We start from the raw sequence: 23,216 nt of genomic DNA, 5'->3' as shown, positions 1-23,216 counted from the left end.
TCTAGTTCCTCTTTTGCCTTGGACAGTGAAGTTTGGTAGCAAAAGCACTCTGCTACTTGCAGAGCAGGGGCATGGAGGTGAAAGGAGGGGGATGTGGTGGGGTGAGAAGGGCTTTCAACTGGTGGTAACACCACAAATAAAATGGAAAAGAGGGAGGAACCCACACTGATAGGTGCCCATAAAAGGAAGAGCCCAGTCTTGAGACACAAGACTTGAGCCGGTTGTGGTCACAGTCCTGGCTCCATGGGTTACCAGCAGCATGACCATGGGCTCCCCACTCAGCTTCTCTGATCATTGCTCCTTCTTTGCAAAATTCAGATACTAGTGATTATCTTGTAGAGTTGTTAGGATTATGTAGGACATTGGGTTGAAAGTACGTAGCAGGATGCTTGGCTCGAAAGTGAATACATAACTGATCAAAGTTGCTACTGTTGTTATGAGCAATGCAGCTTAGAATGGGCTGGTACCTGAGAAAGCCACAGGATTGGAAAAAATGACAATAAGTTGGTGGTATTTTAAAATCAAATCAACCATATATTAGAATTTGAGAAAAGAGGATCAAGATAAACCTAAGAAACTTATTTATAGGAGTTTTTTTAAAAAACTTATTTATTTATTCCCTTTAAATGTACCTCCCTCTATCTTTACCTAAAAAGGAAGCCAACTTCCAACAAAAAGCTTTCTTGGACTAAAGTTTTTTCAAGTTTCTTCTAACAAGACTTTGGTGGCGGGGGGTGGGGGGGGGGACTTTTTTCCCCTAACTCTTCTGTTTCTTAAGTTCCCAGATTAAATGTCATCTCCTGAGAGAGACACCCCTGATGTCCCAAACTAGGACTCAACAAACTTTTTCTGTAAAGGGCCAGAGAATAAATATTTTACTTGCAAATAATTTACTCTGCAGAAGTCTTGTGGTCTCTGTGACATATCCTTCTTCCTTTTTTCTTTATAATCCTTTAAAAATGTAAAACAAAAATACGGTAAGTCTCCTCCATACAAACAAGTTCCATTCCAAAAGCGTGTTTGTAAGTCCAATTTGTTCATAAGTCCAACAAAGTTAGCCTAGGTACCCAACTCACACAATCAGCTATAAAGTACTGTACTATAATAGGTTTATAGTAATACTTTTCACACAAATAATTCATAAAAAACAAACACAGAAAATAAAGAAAACATTTTTAATCTTATAGTACAGTACCTTGAAAAGTACAGTAGTACAGTACAACAGCTGTCATCGAGGGGCTGGCATCGAGTGAACAGGCAAGAAGAGTTACTGACTGGAGGAGGGGGAGGAGGTGGGAGATGGTAGAGCTGAAGGATCGTCAGCAACAGGAGATGGAGGGCAAGCTGTAACTTCACACACGTTCGAGAACTTGAACGTTCGTATGTAGGGGACTTACTGTAGGCCACAGACCTGTAGTCCATAGTTTTCTGACTCCTGTCCTGTTCCATATGAAATTCTGTCATCTCTGCTTGTCTTTCGGCACCATACTACCATTCCTTCACATAACATATGTCTATTTGCTATTATGTATTTATTGGCTCAACGTTTGTCAGATGCCTTTGACTGCCAAGTCCCAGAGGAGGGGGAGGAGGGGACCTGTCAGTTCTGTCCGAGTGGAGTTCCCACTGTGTCTCTAGCACCCAGCACAGAGAATGACACCTTGTAAGCACTCCATTAATATTTTTTCAAGAAATAAACAAAATAATATTAAAATAATTCACACCCACTGTAGAAAACTCTGAAAAATACATTAAAAATGTATAAAAGGTAAAGTCAAAACTATCATACCACCACTCAAAGACAGCTGTTATTAGCGTACTTTATTCTTTGTATTTGTACACATACAATTACATGGTGGAGACCATTCTGTCTTGGAAGTTCCATAATCTATTTTTTCCACTGATAAGTAACTCAGCAAAGAACATCTTTGTGCATATGTCCTTGTCTGTGTTGCTAGTTATTTGCTCAGAATTGATTCCTAGAAATGAAATCATGAGGTCAAAGGGTTTCTTGAGACCCAGCGTTGAATTTCCTTCCAGAGAGCTGGTATGTAACACAAACCTCTTGCCATCTCTAGAGATGCTCTTCACACAGACAGAATACACCCGCAGCACCAGGGGCAGCACGTTGAGGAGATAGACAATCAGAATGTGCTGGCTTATATGTGATGGGAAAGAAGAGCCTCCTGCAGGATAATCTTCTTTATCTAGCAATTAACCAAGGACAAAGAAAGCATTTCTCACATTTTTTTCACTTGAATACATAGAAATTAAGTGCATTAATATCCTAGGAAACTTCTGAGCTCCCTTTTTCTGCAGCCACTCCAGTATTTATTTGACTGCATGCATGTGCCTTGCAAGAATAAAAATCAGCATCTCCAGATGGAACCATTTCTATTCCACTTCTTTATTATTCATCCAAATATACTTTCTTGAAGGGTAATGTTCTCTTGGACTAGGGTCTGGGAGTCACAGATCTATAAAGTTTACTGCTTTATCACGTGGTAAACGCGATAAAGGTTGAACACATAAGTGAACCCCTGGGAGAAGTCTCACTTTGGTACTAAGTCATGGAAGAACATCAGGTTATCTATCTGCATACCCCTATGAAATCAGATGCCTTGGGTAGTTTGGCCAAGTGCTTTGTTTATATAACATCTGGATGCTTGGAAACTTCTGGGATAAGTAAATACTTCCTTTTGGGTCTAAAGCATTTAGCACAGAAAAGGTTTGGTTTTAACAGTATGTCTAGTGGAAACCAACCTGGCAGTCACTGTATTGGACTCTTCTAGTACTTTATGTGTCCGATAAACTCAAGTGAATGAATCTTTGGAAGTAGGTTAACTTTCCCAGTCTACTGAAAGTTGGAGCTCTCCAAAAGGTCACATAAGATATTTGGAAACAAGTGTGGAGAAGAGAAAGGAAGGGACAAAGGAATTAGCATCTTTTAAGACCCTACCATGTGTTAGATACTATGCTAGGTGATATATAGAATAATTTTAATTTGTCATTCCAACCCTGTGAGGGAAGTATTGTTTTCATTTAATAGATGAGGTTAGGAGCTTTCCTCTCTGACCACAATTATTGAAATATCTGAGTAAATTGCTCTAATATCTGATAGAAGAAATCCACGTTTACAGTTGGGTGATTCATCAATGCCCCAAATTATGGAGTAGCTCATGAGAAAAGGTGCGCTAATACTATTCAAGGACACCAGGGTTGGAGGTATTTGTCACTCTGCCTGAGGATGCAATACATTCACTCATGCTTGGTTCTTCAGCTCGAGAGAAGCCACAATGCTATGGAAGAGCAGAATCATCCGTCCTGGAAGGTCTAGGTTTGGCATGTGGCCAATAGATCCAGAGGTAGGGGTCTGCAGATGGATTGGGGAATCAGAGACAGAGCCACTTGCTTCAGCAACATGGTGTAAGGATAGGATCTTAAACCGGGAAGAGGTTCTTTCTCCAGCAATACTTAAAGGAAATTAAAGACCCTGCAAGGCAGCCCAGAGACTTTATCAACCCAGGTGACGCATAACCAAGCTCAAGCCACAAGGCAATATTCTGAGCCAAGCAGTGAGCCTGTAAGTATACCCAGACCCCAGATCTCTAGCCATGTCTTCGGTGAGTAGAAGACAGGCCTACAGCCATCGTGGAAGCAACTGTAACAGAAAACTTTCAGGACACTAGTGAGGTTTCTGCCCCGGGCTAGCCCTGGGGCAAAGGGGTATCTGTCATGTCCCTTAATCTTCTCTCAGGATGTTGTTCTCACAACATCCTCAAGGAATATTTCTTAGTGCCTCTTCTTGATAAGAAGAGGCACTAAGAAATATTCCTTGAGGATGTTGTGAGAACCCTGAAATTGCCTTGTCCACATACCACCACACTAGAGCCATCTTAGAAAAGCAGAGATTTCCTTTTGGTACCTCTCAGTGCCCGTAAGAAGAGGTGTCACCTGGACTAAAACCAGTAGAGGTGTGACATCTCTGATAGCTCTCCTGGACACCGTGGGCATCTCAGATATGACCATTACCCAGTGAGCCTCGGCAGTCCCTCAACCATTCCACTAAAGCCCAAGTTGAGGCTGCCATTGCGGTCACTTCTAGAGGATGGAACCATGTATCTGATGACATCTAGGACCAGTCCAGGAGAATCACGGTAGTGCTAATTAATTGCAGGGTATGGCTCAGAGTTAGTAGCTGAGACAGGAGTAGTTGACATAAAATCAAGAATGGAAACCAAAATCTTTACAAGGAAATTTGCTCAGCCCCCTTCTCTATGTATCAGCAAGTGTGGGAAAGGGGCATAGAGATTAAATAAGTCCAGCCCAGTCCTCTGGTTTCAAAAACACTCACAATATAACAGAAATAAATAGGTGGAAACAAGTGAAGTGGTAGAGCAGGGCAGGGGCCAGAGAACGGCCACAGCAAGAACTCTGACAAGCTGATGACTAGAAAGAGGGTGGGGGCCAAGCTTTGCTATCTTAGAATAAGCAGATGGTTGGGGGTGGTAAAGGAATGGTTGGATGGGGACAGCAGGACTGAGCCTCACACAGGGATCAGAAGGTGATGAGGCTGGTTATTGGCAGAGGTCAAACTCACGACCTTACAAAACTTGGATGCCTTTTGGTACAAAGACTCTGAACAGGCTACCTTGTCTTCAAAGAACATTATCTTCTATATTAGCATAGAGTTGATTTAAAGCCAGACTGGAAAAGATCTGTCTTTCTCTCTGGGACACCTAGACATCTGGCTCTGACTCATGGCTAAGATAAGGGTAATGAGATTTGTGATGTGCTGTTTAAAGTCTGAAACTCCCCTGGTAATCCCTAGAGACAATTTGTTTACTCATGGTTTTCAGTGTCATAACTGGTTAGTCAACCTGGCTCTACCACAGAATCAGAGGGACAAGAAAATCTCTCTGGGAACTTCTGCCTTGAGGTCTCCTAAAGTGAAGATTTCTTGCACAGATCTTGGTGGTTTTATCTGGAGACAAGCCCATATGAGAATAAGAAGGACCTTGGGGAGTGTGCCTGGATGTCTTTTGAATGTCCAGTTCTTGCCTACAATCTCTTTCTCTCTTTCTCCCTTTAAATAAGAGCCTATGTGACTATACTCAGAGGAGTCTTGTGAGTCCTCTCAAATATCCAAACTGATGAAATCTTTTCACCTCTTAGCCCAAGGATTTCAAAATCAGATGCCTACAGGGGCCAAGCAGTAAATGCAAATGAGTGAAGTTGAGCAGGCATATTTAATGGGGAATGGTAGGAATGGTGGAATACGGGCCCATCTAAAGGAAGCAGCCATACTTAACTTCAGCCAGTTGTTGTGTTATCGAATATACACTCTATTCCTAGAGTTTCAAAAAGAGCCGGAAATCTGATTTCTAAATAAAATTCCTTGCTTTCTAAAACACTCTACTAACAAAACAATTATTTTCATCCATTGTTTGCAAACCCTATGTGACAGAGATCGGCACAGGTTTTAATATTAGTATGTTAGGAAAGTGGGTATTCACACTTTTGTTGAAATAAAATGTATCTCGTGGGTCAGATCTCAATTTTTTTATTCCTATGACAATTACTCTGAATTTTCTCTTTACCTTTGTATCAGGTATTGAGTACCCCCTGGATAGTGATATTCTATGCTCTTTCCTGTCTGTCTTCACATTGCTTGTTTCTCCATCTGGCATGCTCTCTGTTCAGATCTTTGCATGGCTGGCTCCTTCCAAAGCTTCCATGACCACTCATCCACACCATCCATAGTGGTGTCTCCCTCTGACAGGTGGAATCACAAAGCCCAGTTAGAAGGCCATTATATCCCAAGTGGGTGACACTGACAGCTTGGAGTGGAGTGATTGGTGGCAGTGGAAATGGTAAGAAGTGGCTGGATTCTGGTTGTATTTTAAAGGTAGAGTCAAGAGAATAGATGGTATGTAAAGCAGAGATTGCATCAGCTCTCCAAAGAAGTGAGTGGCAATAGAGAGGAGCTTCCTTGGCTGAGTACTGAAATGTTCCAATGTTTAAGGGTCAGGAAGATGAAGAGAAACCAGCAATGGAGAATGAGAAGGAGTGGCCAGTGGAACAGCAGGGAGACTGGAGGCAGGGGTAGCCTAGACATCCAATAAAAAAAGTGTTTCAAGGAGGCGGGAGGGCTGAACTCTTACAGTTGCTGCTGACAGGTCCGGAATGTGGAGGACTGAGATTGGACCACTCGATTGACCAAGTGGGGGTCACTAGTGATATAGACAAGAACAGTTTTCTGAAGTGTTGGGGACTAAATTCTGCTCAAAATTGAGCAAAAATGGAAAGTGAGGACTTGGATTTAGTGAGTTTTACTGAAAACAGAAGAGATGTGTGTGAAGTCAGGATTAGAGAAACTGTATCATGTTTGTGTGCTGATGGGAATGACTCGAGATAGACAGAAAAATAGATGAGGGAGAGGAAGGTGAGAATTATGAAAGTGGTACCCTGGGGAAGTGAGAGTGGATGAGAATCTAGCCTGAGAGTAGACAGGTGAGCCTCGTAGCTCCTCCACAGCAACAGGAATAAGATGTAAGCCCAGGGGCAGTTAGGAACGTAAGTGTGGAGGTAGGCACTGTGGGAGTTCTTTTCTGGTTGCTTCTGTTTTCTCAGTGAAAGAGGAACTGAGTTCATTATGCTGAGGTTAAAGATGGGGAGGAGGCGCTGGGAACGGGAAAACAGAGGATGAGGCATGAAATTGTCATCAAGGAGACTGGGAAAGTGAATAATTCAGGGGAATGAAGGATGATGGCTGGCAGCACAAGGGTGCCCTTGAGGTTATTGACAATAAATTTAAAGTGAGACCAGTGGACAACATGGTGTGTATCTCACCAGCCATGTTCACCTACAGGGTACAGGGACAGACTGATGAAGAGTGAGGTGTAACCAGAGCTGAGGGACATGACAAAAAAGAGAGGCACAAGGAAGTTGATGGCGGTTATGATTCTGGCTCGCAGAATTTAAGTTCAGTGAAGAATGGGATGAGGACAAAAGCGTGGTGAGTGACAGACCAAAAGGCTGTAGGTCTCATGAGGTTGAACAATTGTGGGAGCTGGAAGACTGGATAGAATGAGCTAGAAAGACAGAAGAAGGGGTACTTGACATTGGGATTGTGGAGGGGTTGAAGTAATTGATAACAATAAGACCTAGGGTAAGACCAGGACAGTAGGTGATTAGAAAGGGGGGATATCATTGCAGAAGACTTTAAGGAAAGAAACTAGGATATTGGAAAGTGCTTACTGAAATCACCAAGAATTATAATGGAAATAGTGACAGTAAACCTGGCACTAAATTCCTCAAGGAATGAGGGGGCATGACACAGGGGGCCAGTAGATGACTGCAACAAGGATGCATGCTAGGTGATACCCTCTGAGGACAGGAGATGCAAATGAGGAATGTTTTAAGGAGGAGGAAGGGAGAATGGTCTGGAAATGTCATGGGGGAGCCAGGAGGAGCAATGGTACAGGGGTGTGGAATATGAAAAAGGAAACAGCCACCCACTAAGACTGCAGGGCTAAGTAACATCCTCAGAGGAGAATACATTTCAGTTGTAGCAAAAAGGCAAATGACATTAAGGGAAGAGGTGGGAGATGAGATAGGGGAAAAAAAAGGATGCACAGTGCCATAGGGGAATGAAAGTCTGGGTGATAATGAACATCTTGGGAGACATGGACCTCTCATGGTGACCAACACGTACAGTGACAAAGGGTGTAAACATGCTCCCGAAGGTCTCAAAACCAATTTTGGTAGCACGGTTGGTAGTATTAGGGGGAAAAGAAGTATTGAAGGACCTACCTAGAGCACCCTGAGTTCTGGATCACCCCCTGCTCCTGCCAATGGAAGAATGGAGTTTAGGAAGGTGTGGGGGGGGTGGTAGAATCATCTCATTTATTGTCTGTTTCCCCCTAAAACGTTACTTCCATGAGGGAGGCACTTGTATGTCATTCATCAATGAGCCACTCAATAAATAATTGATTCCTTAAAGAGTTATTCAATAAGATAAAAAATATATATATACAAAGCAAGATCATATTTATTGGTTCCTTATTGGGCACTTTGATGAGCCCTTGATGTACACTATCTTATCACCCCTCACAATAGTTCTGTGAGGTAGGTACTAATAATATCTTAATCTTATAGATAATGAAACCAAAGTTCAGGGAGGCTAAGTGACTTGTCTAAGATGGTAGAGGTAGTTAGTGATAGAGCCAAAATATTAAGTCAGACTGTCCACCTTTAAAGTGTTTATACATATGGTAGACTCTGTTGGTCACATTCCCAACAGGACTTTTTCCCCTCTTCTTCCTTGTTAAAGGAAGCGTGGTTTTGTTAGGTATTAAAATGTGTTCAGAGAAATTCACACACACACACACACACACACACACACACACACACACACACACACACACACACACACACACCCCTAGGGGATGAAGCATAGTTAACTTAAGATGGTCCTTTGAATCCAGCTCTTAATTGAGGGAGAGCAATAAGACATACAGGGATGTCTGTCAAAGGCTACTAGGCAATGTTTTTGTGCAATAAAAGAGAGAACATTGCAGAAGAGGCACTTTCTTGCCACCATCGCTCTCACTTTCTGCTTGGAAAGCCATCATGGGAGGATGTAGAGCATAGAGCTACGGTGGTCAGCTTACGACCATGACGGAAAGGCCAGAAGAATGTCCTTGCCTAATGTCCTGACATCAGTAAGCCATTGACCCAACCCTGGAACCACCTACTTTAAGAATTCTTGATAAGTAAAGAATAAACATCTTCATGATTCAAAGTCATCGTTACCGGCAGTTGAATACATCCTAGACACATATCGCCTCCTAAAAAAGAAAGCATACAGATGAAAGATCATCTGATTGATTTACATAGTCATTCCTTAAGAGCAAAAGGCAAGGCAACTCTGTGTAGAGGAAAGACCTCTGTGCCAGTTGTCGGGGGCCCAGGTCCTGCTCTCAGAGCTTGTGACCTTGAAGAACTCGCTTCCTCCTTGGGGCTCAGTTTCCTCCAGTTAGAAATGAAAGGCATGTTAGGAGTTCTCCTTTATCCCTTTCACTTCTAATATTAGACGATTCTATAATGTTGTAAGTAATGGCTTATGCCTTATAATCTGTCGTTACATCTCCTTCGAAGGATAAGACTTTCCTTTCTAGGACCCAAGGAGAGGTGAGGCAGAGAGGCCAAGGAAAGGATGCGACTTCTTTAGGCTATTTGCTGCACGTCCCCAGTGGAGACTGATATATGCCTCTGAGTCAGCAAAATCTCCGGTGTTGAAACAGATGATGCTCACTTTGCACATTTTAGCAGCCTGGGCCCGTCTGAACGGAGAAAAGAGTGCTCACATTCAATCTGTTCAGTGGACCCCAGGGGGCATGTCAAAGGCTATTACATTTCCAAGACCATCTATCTGACTCTCCCTTCCCTCCTCCCTGCCCTGCTAATATCTGAGACTTCTCTGGAAACGAAATCAATCCTTTCCAAAGAAAAACCCAACTCATCTGGGCTTGTGCTGCACAAGGGTTATAAATACAGAGAGATTTTACACCTGCTGGCCTGCAAAGGGCCATGATAGCTGTATAGTCATGAACTCCACATTGGACAAGAGTGTTCCATTGTCTGATGTGGTTCCTGGCAGAAGGAGGGTAGGGAAGTCCTTTGTGCCTCTGCTGCTCTGGTCTAAAAAGGTGATGGAGCATTCCTTGGGACCCTTTTCACGGGTGGATGGCAGTGTTGCTCTTCAGCAATATGACAGCCTATTCTGGGCTCACAATCTATGCCTCAGATCACTGCAAGTCCCTGGTGAAATCGGCACCTGGCCTTTCTGGTCCAGCTGGCTGGGACGTGGACTACGTCATACTCTCACCTACAGAGATAAGCTGTAACTGACTCTAGCACTCTGATGGAGGCCCAGTGCCTACTTGGCAACTGTATCTTATCAGAGTCATGCATTTAGTGTAAAGGTTGCTCAAGGTTACTTATGTAACGGTCACCTAGAGACATCTTCCATAGATGGGACAGCAAGGTAAAGGAGCAGCAGTAGACTTTGCAGGCAGACATAACTGGTTTCAACTACTAGAGCCATCACTAACTAGTTTTGACAAGTTACATTAACCTCTTAGAGACTAAGTTTTCTCATTTGTAGAACAGTGAAAATAATGCTTCCCTTGCAGGTTGTTATAAGGATCAGAAATGTCATATATAAAATGCTTAGTATAAAAGAGTTTATCAAACTGTAATTTTTGGTGGCGGTAGTAATATAATTATTATAATTTGATTTTAATTTAAAAGAAAGGTAACAGGTTGTACCAGTCCTGGTAAATAATGAACCCTTAAGCATTAGTTCTTTGCTTTTTATGAAGAAATCCGTACATGAAAAAATAAACCTTCCAACCTCATTACTATAAAGTAACCCACAGTGAACACGAGTGGCAATGAGTGACAACGCAAGACAAGAAAACTACCTTAGGAACCATATGCATCACTTACGGTCTTTGAGCAGCACTTCCTTCATCCTATAAACTTGGGATTACCACTCTGACCACCTCACAGTTTCACTTCAAGATCAAATGTGAGTATCTATGAAAATCATTGATAATCTCTTGGATATCAAAATCCATTGATAATCTTGTTTGCAAATGTAAACAAGATTTTTGGGTACAGCCCCATTTTCCTTACACTGGTCAAGGTGTATGCAAATATCCCATCCATCACCACAAACTCAAGAAGGAAGCCGTCTGGGGAGAATTCCTAGGTAGCACAATAAAAAAACCCTGACAACTCAGTAGCTCCTAATAACCCTGAGTCGCTGTGTAAACTACCTAGTTTTCTAGCCCGGCTGCACAACAGAATCACCAGGCACCATCACTGTGAAAAAATGCCTATGCCATACCTCACTCACAGAGTCCCTGACAGCATTATTCTACAGCAAGGCCTGTTTTTGTTTTGGTTTTTGTTTTTTAAATAATATTTATTTATTTATTTGGCTGAGCTGGGTCTTAGTTGCAGCACATGGGATCTTCGTTGCCTCGTGCAGGATCTTCATTGCAGCATGTGGGATCTTTAGTTGCAGCATTCGGGCTCTAGTTCCCTGACCAGGGATTGAACCTGGGCCCCCTGCATTGGGAGTGAGGAGTCTTAACCACTGGACCATCAGGGAAGTCCCAGGGCCTGTTTCTTTTTTTAACAGCTCCTCAGGTGACTCAAATGGGCAGATAGAGGGGAGAAGCCCTCACCTGGAGCAGTGGTTCTCAACTGGAGGTGACTTTGTCCCTCCAGGGGATATTCTGCAATATCTGGAGACATGCCCAACCCTGCAACTTCCCCTCCATTCACAGTAAATATAACAGTTTACTTAAGGATTTCTCCCATTCATTCCTGCTGTATTTTCCATGGTCTGAAGATTATATTTTCAAATATGTGGATTAACAGCCCTATGAGCTTTTTCTAATTCACTAAAGTTTTCCATGGTGGGGACAAATATAGGGGAATACATATAAATAAGTAACTAGCACATTTGTATTCCCCAAATTAATAAATCATTAGTTACCAAACATCTTTTATTTAGGTCTCAAGGAGTGTGCTTACAACTGTGGAGAAAAACAAAAAACCTTCAAGTCTTTGAAGGTCTCATGGCCAAAGATGTTCTGCAAAAAGTGTAGACAGAATGTACTGAGACATCTTCACTACAATGAAAGTTCAAACAAGTTAGAAGCTGAACATCATCAGGTTGTTGGATCAGAAGATCCAACAGATGGGTCAGATGGATCAGAAGAGCAGAATGAGTATTAACTGAGGACATACTGTGTGCAGACCCTGAGCTGGGCAGTTAGAAGGGTGATCTCATTCAATTCTCCCAACAGCCCTGAGAGCTAAGTACTCCTCTCCCCCTCCCCCTCCCCCTCCCCCTCTTTTTCCAGACAATGCTATTTACTCCATGTAAAACTAAAACCTACACACATAGAGATCCAAATAGCTTAGATTCAATCTTGATGAAAATCAGAGTAGAAATCCAGGATCCATAAGTTCGAATAAGTGGTTGATAGTTGGTTTTTGACACAAATGCTTTCAGACTGAGGTAGGCTCTATCCTTCGACGTAGGACTAAGTTGAAAGGCACAAAAAAAAAAAACAGCTGTAGACAAATGGGAAAAATGCCTCACTCAAAGCTAAAGCCGTACTTAACATGTAGCCCGCATCATAAAACTGAGGGTTTTGTTTCAAGAAGGTCTCCTTGCAAGATTTTTCTTACAATTAACCCAAGGGTTAATTGTGAAATAACTTTTAATCTTGAAATTACGATGCTGGTTTTTTGGTTCCTTGGTTAGCTGATGGGTTGGTTGGTTGTATAGGAAATTGTTTTTCTTCCTTTATGTTTGTCACAGAAAATTGAATTTACTCATCAGCTTTGTCATAGTCAACCCTCTGACTATGAATTCACTGATTTTATTGCAATAAACACAGCCAGCTGTGTAAAAATGTCAATCTCTTGAAGTTAGGAAGGGTTGTCTTCTTTGCATAAGTCATCGGTTTTCTTTCTTGCATATATTAAATAAGAAAAAAAAGGTGCTTATAGCAGAAATATTTTGAAGCTCTATATAAAAAAATCTCAATTTTTCAAAACACTCAAACAGCTTCTACTGTTTCCTCTATGTACTAGTCCAGGAATTGCATATTTCTCCCTTGGAGTACTCCAGTAAACTTCTGTCAGATCTCCCACTTTAGTCTCTCTCCCTGACAATCCATTTTTCGTCAGTGTGGGGATTTTGCCAGTTGCTAAATATGTCTACTCCAGTTAAGCACTCCAGAACTGGGGAAATAACCACAGGGTGGATTTGGGGACCTACCGGGCCCTCTGTGAGATGGGCCTGAGCCAAAACTCCATTGATCACCTGGCCTCCATTAGTCCCTAATCTGACTGATAGAACACAGTGATGTTTTGAATCTCCTGGAATTAGTACCAGTCCAGATCCAGTGTCTGGTAATCCTCAAAAGGTCTGATTATTCCCTTTTCTCCAACGCACAGTCACGCTGGTAAAAGCCAAAGGTCCCTTGGGGAAGACTGGAAGAAAGATGAACCAGTATAAATTTTTGGCAGCGGCCTGGGATCCTTCCTCAAGGGGACCCAGCCTCCCCTTCACTCATGGATTTTGGGTCTATAAACTGGCTCAAATCTGGGAATCAATTGAGGGGCAGTGACTGTTTTTATGAGACAGGTTAGACTTTTGTTCACTTGACCTGGAATTTTTCTGCTCATACAGATCAAATAAAAATTTAGTAGGCTTCCTATGTATTTCACTTCTGGGAATACCACAGTCTCTTAGAGTCAGGTACTGCTTTGACTCTGCTGTCCATTACAGTAATCATGCCCACCTTGACTCTGGTGGTTAAGTACTGTCCCTTGGCCCCTGCCACCCAGGGTCCAATTACTCTGCATTTAGGTTTCTCACTTCAGTGACTGAAGTCCCCACTGCGAGGCCTGGCTTACATTTAAGAGTGATCACAGAGCTCTTCAAGGATGCTGGGGGTCCCCTCACAAATTTATTTCTCATAGTCACGGTGAAAGGTGTGTCCTGTGTAACCCCCCAAGGCAGGTGAATAGGTTTTAAATGACAAATTCACTCTAACATTCCAATCTCCCTAAGCCTTTGAATCTCTTCCTCTACATTAAACCAAGGCAGGTCTGGCATTCAAGTTCATTTACTGTGGGCCAACTTTTGGTCCATGTTTTAGCCAACCAACCGACCAAACTAGTAGAGCCCTTTCTAACTCCACGAGCTTCAACATTAAATGCAGAAATCTCTGTTTATCGGGTCCATATCAATTAATGTGGCCCAATCCAAATTTATGTTCCTTCCACCATTACCCCACCCCCCTAATATCCATTCCCACACATATTCCCTGAACTTCTGTGAAAATTAGAAAAACCAAGTAGTTCTTTTGCAGTGTAGCAGAACTCCTCATGGGTCATATTTTGACCCTCACTTTTAGGGACCTGCAGGGACTTGAGTTTAGTTATAAGTCCAGAAGAAAAGAGGGGTGGGGGTCCTGAGGAGAATCAACAATGTCTTGCAAGGCAGGTGCCTTAAGGGGAGGCCATTACAGCTTCCTCATCAACGCAGGGTTAACCCCCTCAAGACGAGTGGAGGGCCTGCTTCTATTGGCGAAGAGAACTGATCAAAATTTAGGAGTTCAGTGTCCCCAGCTGCATCAGGGTCTTCCCACACATCCCCATGCCAACTTCCAGGATCCTATTTCTTCCCTATCAATGCCTTTACTTTAACAGTAGACATGCTGTGAGGCTGGGAATTCAACCTGCACTGTAATTCAGCCACTCAGAGGATGAGATACTGGGTTTGGTTGTCAGCAATCTCAGGAGATAAAGGTGTCCTTCAGGGCAGACATAGAAGATTTTGGGTCATTTATGCAGTGCTTGTGCTGGGAATTCGAGTCCTCAGTTCATTCATTTCTTTTCCCACTTTGTCAATGATATTAGGAGCAACCAGTCAATCTCATACTCGTTACTTTGACAGCAGTTAGTTTGACAAAAATGCTCACCTAGATCCTTGCCTCTTGTAAGTATTTGAATAGGAGTATCCAATGATGATATCTTGTGTATCCCTATTGCCACATCATGGTGTGAACAGGAAGTGCTCTCTTTACTACAGGAAATAGAGTCAATAGTGTCTAAATCTAACCAGATTAGAGAACTGATTCCAGAAGCTCCAGAACCAATTCAGTAAATTCATCCTTAAGATTCTGTTCCTCTAGAACCACTCCCAGTACCAAAATCACAGGAGTAGAGTCATCATCCTAAACCACCTTGTCACTCCCTTCCTCAAAGCCATTTAATAGCTCCTCATTTAATAGCTCTTGCATTGCCTGTGGAACCAAGTCCACACTCCTAAATATGGCAATCAGTGTAGACTCTATTAAGGGAGGCCTTGGCTTTCATTCTATTCTGAAGAATCCCATGATCTAAAAAATATAAATAAGGACAACTGATATAATCAAACACAAAAAGATTATATGAAAATTCTTAGTGGTGGATTTCACCATCATGAGTATTTGTTTCCATGAGGCTAAGTAAGTATTTATTGAGCACGTATTTTGTGCCAGGCTCTGGGGTACAGGTGGCCCCTCCTTTCAGGAACTGACACACTGAATTCAGGGCTAAAGAAAAAGTGGCTCATAAATCAAGTGCTCTGCCCTGATGTTCACTTCGAACTTGCATATAAAACAATTAAAGGATAATCTTTCATGACAGCAGAGTAATACATCCATCTCCAAGCTGCTATGGAAATTCAACACGCAATTTATTCTAATGAATCCACTCCATCTGACATTGTTCCATGTCCTCCCTTAGCTCATAATGACACCAAGCCCCAGGGGTCCCCTGTTACGTTCTAAATCACTATCTGAAGCGTAGGACTCCCTGAGCCTTCCCGCTGCAGATAGCAAGAAAAACTAACAGCCAACAAAATACCCACTGAGCAACTAGACCCTTCCAGGAAGTCAAAATTCTGAAGGCAAAAGTGGAACTCTTACCTAAAAATGAGGCTCTCTTTCTTTTGATCAGCATGAAGGTAGGAATCACCCACAGTTGCAGCCTAAGGGGTATTTTTACAATTACGAGAAAACTTTGGTGGCAATTTACCAAATGCAGGCAGAGAAGGATGCTGTTGCTTTGGTCCATGTGTCATCAATACTAAGTGGTATCCTAGCTATAAGGAAACAATGATTAGAGATGCCAACAATTTGATGTCATTTGAAAAAGCAAATGTCATGCCAGACAGTCCTAAACTTCCTATCTTTAAGTCATTTTAAATGATTTTTTCTACATATAGCTAGAAAATACATAAATAATATTGATACCTGAAGGGGATTAAAAAGAAATATATTGATAGATTCATTCATCAACCACCTAAAATCATGGAAGACTCTGAGAGGAAGAATTCAGATCAGCACAAGGTCACACAACCACTAGACAGCAGAGCAGATATAAAAACAAGCCACTTAACTCTACAACCTGCCAACCTCAAGTTCTATCCCTTACACTGTCTCTGTTTTCTTCATATTTGAATAACAGGGATAATACTGAATATTGTATTGCATAATTGCATAGTGCTGTTTGGTATTTTATATTTCTTGTATGAACTCTATTTTCACCATTAGAATAAAACACACTGAGTGCTGGGACCTGCCTGTCTTGCATTGCCATAGAGGGAATACAGGCATGCGGAAATGTCCAGCAATTCTTTTAAAAATAAGAATAAAGAGTCTAATTAACAAATGAATGCATTCTTTTTGTCTTAAAGGGGACCAACCACTTTATAAGAAGCAGGGCTGACCCTTCGATGCTAACAACATTTTCACAGGACTTCTTCTTCCCCAACTGAGACAGTTCTAGACAAGTGACTCACTAAAACACAACCCTTCAAGGAAGCAAACTTTCATCTTTCTAAAACCTCAGCAAAGTGGCACAGCGGTACCCAGATATTTTTGTTACCTGGCCTGGGGATGCTTCTTTTATTTTCTGAATGGTTCATCCATTTCCAGGAAGAAAATAACAAAATAGTCTATAATTTGAGGCCCGAATTTGGGGGTAGGAAGAGTTGTCCTTCTGAATTCTTCCCCTGGAACATCAACTAGGAGTCAAGTCCAGAGGCATATCACTTTCAGTTTCCTTTTTTTTTTTTTTTTTTTTTTTTTTTTGCTGAGTTGCAGGTCTTGAGGGATCTCAGTTCCCCCACAAGGGACTGAACCCAGGCCACGGCAGTGAAAGCACCGAGTCCTAACCACTAGACCACCAAGGAACTCCCCCAGTTTCTTTTTAAAATAAAAGAGAGTTAAGAGAATGAGAAGACAGGTCACAGACTGGTCGAAAATATTTGCAAAAGACACATCTGATAAAGGACTGTTATCCAAAACCTACAAAGAACTCTTAAAACTCAACAATAAGAAAACAAAATCCTTCTTTAAAAATGGGTCAAAGACCTTAATAAACACTTCACCAAAGAAGGTATACAGATGGCAAATAAATATATGGAAAGATGCTCCACACCATATGTCATCAGAGTAATGCAAATTAAAACAACGGGATAGGGCTTCTCTGGTGGCGCAGTGGTTGAGAGTCCGCCTGCCGATGCAGGCGACATGGGTTCGTGCCCCGGTCCGGGAAGATCCCACATGCCGCAGAGCGGCTGGGCCCGTGAGCCACGGCCGCTGAACCTGCGCGTCCGGAGCCTGTGCTATGCAACGGGAGAGGCCACAACAGTGAGAGGCCCGCGTACCACAAAAAGAAAAAAAAAAACAACGGGATATCACTTCACACCCATCAGAATGACCAAATCCAGAACACTGAAGACACCAAATACTGGCGAGGATGTGGAGCAACAGGAACTCTCGTTCATCGCTGGTGGGAAAGCAAAATGGCGCAGCCACTTTAGGAGACTTCGGCAGTTTCTTACAAAACCAAACTTTTTCTTACCATGCAATCCAACAATCACACTCCTTGATACTTTCCCAAAGGAACTGAAAACTATGTCCATACAAAAACCTGCACGTGGACATTTATAGCAGTTTTATTCATAATTGTCAAAACTTGGAAGCAACCAGGATGTCCTTCAGTAGGTGACTGGACAAATAATCTGTGGTACATCCAGACAATGGAATATTATTCAACACTAAAAAGACATGAGCTATTAATCCATGAAAAGACATGGAGGAAACTTAAATGCATATTACTAAGCAAAAGAAAGCAATTTGAAAAGGCTACATACTATATGAGTCCAATTATACGAAATTCTGGAAAAGAAAAAACCTTATGGAGACAGTAAAAAAAAAAAAATCAGTTGTTTCCAGGGGTTGGGGAAGGGGGGAGAGATGAATAGGCAGAGCACAAAGAATTTTAGGGCAGTGAAAATTCTCTGTATGATACTGTAATGATGGATATATGTCATTACACATTTGTCTGGCCCATTGAATGTGTAACAGCAAGATTGAACCCTAAAGTAAAAATAAACTATGGACTTTGGGTGATTATGATGTGTCAATGTAGGTTCATCAACTGTAACAATGTACATCTGCTAGAGGATGTTGATAATAGGAGATGATGTATGTGTGGGGGGAAGGGGCATAAAGAAAATCTCTGTACCTTCCTCTCAATTTGTCTGTGAACCTAAAACTTCTCAAAAAAATATTGTCTTAAAAAAAAAAAAACAGCTAGGAAGGGGAAAGAAAGAACTGGGTTAGCACTTGAACAGAAAAGGCCTTTTCACCAGCCAAGGTAGGGAAGCTTGACCTTAAAAGCCTATTATAAATAACTTTGGGTTAAAGAAATATGCAATGTCACCTGAGAAAATCTAGTCCTGAATTTGGAAGAGTCATCATTATCAAGCAATCAACTTAGTAATAATAACAACCTCAACAATAATAACTAAAATGAGCACCTATTATGGGCAGGCACTGTTTCAGGCAAGTTAAATGCATTAAATCCATTTAGCCCTCAAAAACCCTATGAGGTAAGATACCATTAGTATCTCCATTTTGCAGAGAAGGAAACCAAGGCACAGAGAAGCGAAGTAATTCCCAAAGTTACCCTCCTAAGAATTGACAGAGCAAGGGCTCATACCCAGGCCACCTGGCTGCAGGTCCAGGCTGCTCCATTGTCTCACTGCAACTATAATTCACTGTAAATGCTGAAGGGAGACTGTCATAATACAAAGTAACAAGAACAAACAGTAGTTTAGGGGCATGGAGAGCTGATTGCTTTACCAGCTTTATGTCACTGAATCTTCACAACAGATGTATCATTACCCTATTCCATATATTGGAAAACTGATAATTAAAGAAGTGATGACTTGCCCAAGGTCATTGGAAAATAAATGATATAGCCAGTTGCCAAACCCTAGTGGCCAGACACCAGTGTCCACACCACTATTCCCCACACCATGCTATGTCTCTGTTGGAAGCAATCCATGGTGCTCAAGTAATCTATGGGATGCTTGATGACTGGAAAGAAGTCTGCCCCATGGCATGACCTCCTTCCTAAAGACCATGTGTGAAAGAAAGGCGGTATGGTATAGCAGAATGAACACAGACCCTGAAATCAGAAAGATCTGGGTTGAAATCCCAGCTCCAGCAATTACTATGTGACATTAAATACAGCTCTCTGAGCCTGTTTTCTGATGTGTACAAATGGGATAAAAATCCTATAAGCACCATGGTGACTATGAAGCTGACATGAGACAGCACATGGAAGAGCCGGCCTCACGAGACCCTCCAAACACCCACCTCCCTGGATCCATAAAGGGGGCCCCAAAAGTGCATCGGGAGTCCATCTCTGCTCAGGGGTCTGCCTGCCCCTCTTGGGCTGAGTCATAGCATCTTCATGATAAACACTGAAAGTAAAATTGCACAAATGTGGGCTCTCCAGATTGGGACCATGTTCCCTCAACTCCTAGCATTTGCCCTGGGAGCCAGCAGGAGCTGTTACCATTGCTGTTAATGAGGTTACTGGGCACCAGGGTGGCAGAGAGAACAAGAGGGAGTGAAAGCGTTACTGACATACCAATTTGGACTAATAGGGACCCAAGGTTTCAGTTGAGAATGTCACAAAACAAAATAATGGTCTTGGAAATATTTAGATCAATTGGGGATGGTTTGGTTTGATCAGGAGGTTGGGGTTTGTTTTGGTTTGGTTTTTGCCCTTTTTAAAAAATCTATTGAAACTTAGAGAAACACAGCAGAATTTTGTTGATAAAAAAATAATAAAAATAATTTTTAAAAAATAAAATTTTGTTGGTGTTTAAAAACTCTGGGTGACGTCTTGCTTATTGAGTCATTTCTTTTGTTTGCATATACTTGGTCTCTTCTGGTTTCCTGATGGCCGTATCTGACAGAGTTCTCATCATTTTAAATGTCTCTTTAATTAAGCAGGAATGGATAAAACCATTTGTGTGTGTGTGTGTTTGTGAGTAGTATATTTCACTTATCATAATTCAAGTTTCATCCATGTTTTAGCATGTGTCAGAATTTACTTCTTTAAGGCTGATTTGGGGGGGGGGCATTTATATTCATTAAGGATATTGGCCCGTATTTTTCTTTTTTCTTTTTTTTTAAATTTTATTGAAGTATAGTTGATTTGCAGTGTTGTGTTAATTTCTTCTGTACAGGAAAGTGACTCAGTTATACATATATTCTTTTCATATTCTTTTCCATTATGGTTCGTCACAGGATATTGAATATTGTTCCCTGTGCTATACAGTAGGATCTTGCTGTTTATCCATCCTATATATAATAGTTTGCCTCTGCTAATCCCAAACTCCCATTCCTTCCCTCCCCTACTCCCCTTCCTTGGCAACCACAAGTCTGATCTCTATTATCTGTGAGCCTGTAAAACCATTTTTAAGAGCCTCCAGGGACAATTCTCTATGCAGATATTTTCTTTATATTATATCCCAATCTTATTTATTGTGGCTCAAAATCAGGGGCCAACAAACTATAGCCCATAAGCTAAATTCAGCCTACTGCCTTTTCTTGTAAATAAAGTTTTATTGGAACCAGTTGTGCCCATTAGTTTACAAATTGTCTATGGCTGCTTTTGTGCTAGAGGCAAAGTTGAGTAGTGGTGACAGAGGCCATCTGGAGCTTTAGAGAAAATGTTTGTCAATCCCTGCTCTACAGCAGGCATTGGGACCAGAATGGCACAAAGTGTTTCATAGCAGGTATCCCTACCATAATCAGATAATTCTCTATGTTCGTTAATGCTTGTTTGTCCTACTTTATGTAAGTTCTTTGAGAGTCAAGGACTACATCTACCTTGTTCAATATTTTCTCCCCAGGGCCTGAGCACAAAGACTAAAACATGGTACACAAGTAAGAGGTATCTTTTGAGTGAATGAACTAAGTTGTTAGATGGATTTTGAGTTCTTGTGGGTCATAACTATGTCTCCGTCTTGAGGAAGAACCTGACTCACAGTAAGCTCTCTGTAGCTGTATATTTGCTAAACAATCAATTGCATGGACTCTGAAATTAGAGAATGAATATGTTTTGCAGGACATTTAATGACCAAGACTATTTTGTCTATATTTTGATGAATCTCTTCTATGTCACACAATTTATGCCCATCCTCTCTCTAACTTCACAGAATCCTCTGTGCCGCAAGCCCTGATATCTGATGTTTGGCTCTGATGGTGCTAGTCTCATCAATGATTTGCAAAGCTGGTCCTCCATCCCATGGAATCCATCTGTGCTTCACAGCGTGATCCCCAACAGCCTGAAGGGGCTCTGTGGGTGGCTCAGCCCAGTATTCATCGCCAAGGCACATGGGCATTCAGCCCACTAACACTTATATACAAGAGAAACCAGGAGCAGATGCTATCAGGTTCTGGAAAGACATAGAGAGAAGTACTGAGTGGAAGAGACCCCTGGCTTGCCACACACAAAATGAATTTGTCATTTGGCTATGGAAGATGGTTTAACATGAAAAAGAGAGAAACCAGACTCTCAAGGAGGCAACAAGACTTGGAAAAAAGAACATAACCTTTAAAAATTGTGAATCACTATGTTGTACACCCGTAACATACAATATTGTACATTAATTATACTTCAATTTAAAAAAAAAAGGCTTGGAAAGAAGAACTAAGAGCTTGGGACTCAGACAGATCTGGGTAGGCACCCAAGCTCCAATACTTACTAGCTTTGTAAACCTGTGCCTATTAATTTCTCTGAGATAAAAATACCTTAGTGACAAAATGGATGTAAAATGATAGTGTTGCAAGGACACTATGATAGATTTAAGATACCTAACAGTGACAGGTGCTATACAAATTTTACTGCTCTTTCCCCTTCAGATTTTAATGCCACAAAGAGAATGACCTTTGAAAATTTCTACTTACCAAGCATTCCTTTCTTGGAACTAGACAGACACATGTCCTTCTCTGCACTGGGCAGGGCAAAACTCACCACAAACACTTCCACGCCATCAGCCATCAGGGCCAAACCCAAAACAAAAAAGAGGGTCCACTGGAAGCGTCCGTGGCCACACTCATCAATGATGGTCTCGTACTGGTGGGCCAGCTGCTCTTCTTCTTCCATCCTCTCGGCCATCAGGTCTGCCTGACCCCGAAGACCATCCACCCTGGAGGGCGCCATCTTGGTCTGCTTGGCCTTGATGTCATCTGGGTGAGGGATGCCCTGGTACTCGCCCTCATAGATCTCATCCTCCTCATCATGGCCTTCTGTAACATCACTCTGTGCATCTTCTTCTGGATTGGATTCATTACCACGATAATAGCCATCACTGGGGGCATAGCCCTCATAGTTGTCATGATATTTGTAGTCATCCATTCCTTGGTTCTGGGACTGCCTGCTTGCCTCTTGAGCTATATCCCTTGCACTGTGAAAGAGGTTTGGGCTGTTTCAATAAACATCATCCATTCTATGTACAGAGTTGTTTAAATGTAGACTTCTTGGGTGAACGTGACACCTGTATTCTTCGCCTTGGTCTCAAAGGCGACCTAAGTATCCATGTGCACTCAATGTCTATTGGAAGTCTTTGGAAAGTTTCAAATCCTGGTCTGGTCTCCTGCAGCAATCCAAGGGTATTGTGTTGGAGACGTTGATTAGAAATGGGTCCAGCTGTTCTCCTTGACAAGGAGTCTGTGGGACTTGGCAACTTGCTGACTGGCCTGGTTTGTTCTGCTACTGAAGGTTATACCCTGGAGTACAGAGAAAGGAAAGAGAAGAATGTTATGAAATGTGGAAATTCTGACAAAATACTCTCAGAATTAAACAAATATGTTTATTAGTGCCAGTGCTTCATGTGTAATGTGGAGGAAATCTTGGTTAGACATCAGATTCATACCAAATGAAGGAGCCTTAAACCGGTGAAAAAGAGCAGTGGTCAGAGAGGCCCTTGGAAGCATTGATTAACCCATGAAAGGGGTCAAGTCTTATACAAGAATGAAATATAAAGCGAGCAAGAGATTTTCAATACAAGACGATTTTGTGTTATGGGTTTTCTGTTAGGGTAGATCAAGCTTTTGGCAACAGGGCAGGTTTATTACAGCTCAGCTTCTGTTATGAGGAGGCCAGCTTTTCTAACTTTGGCATGAAGTGGCTGTACAATTTTACATCTAGAAATGTATGGCAAAGAAATATCCAGGACCATTTTTCCCAGGGCTCAG

At 41.9% G+C, this 23,216-nt stretch overlaps 1 protein-coding gene across 1 annotated transcript in view; it reads right to left on the bottom strand.

Moving 5' to 3' along the window:
* The window catches only part of SV2B (synaptic vesicle glycoprotein 2B), a 79,503-nt gene extending 57,111 nt beyond the window's left edge, over positions 1-22,392 (bottom strand). The window contains exon 1 of the mRNA XM_060005477.1: positions 21,927-22,392. Within this exon, the coding sequence (XP_059861460.1) occupies positions 21,927-22,377 (451 nt within the window). The 5' untranslated portion in view covers positions 22,378-22,392. The remainder of the gene's footprint in view (positions 1-21,926) is intronic.
* Positions 22,393-23,216: the final 824 nt, after the last annotated feature.

This window comes from Delphinus delphis, chromosome 2, assembly GCF_949987515.2.
Source record: "Delphinus delphis chromosome 2, mDelDel1.2, whole genome shotgun sequence".
Classification (NCBI taxonomy): Eukaryota; Metazoa; Chordata; class Mammalia; order Artiodactyla; family Delphinidae; genus Delphinus; species Delphinus delphis.
The sequence above is the reverse complement of the archived record's forward strand: the minus strand, read 5'-3'. Positions and strand labels throughout refer to the sequence as shown.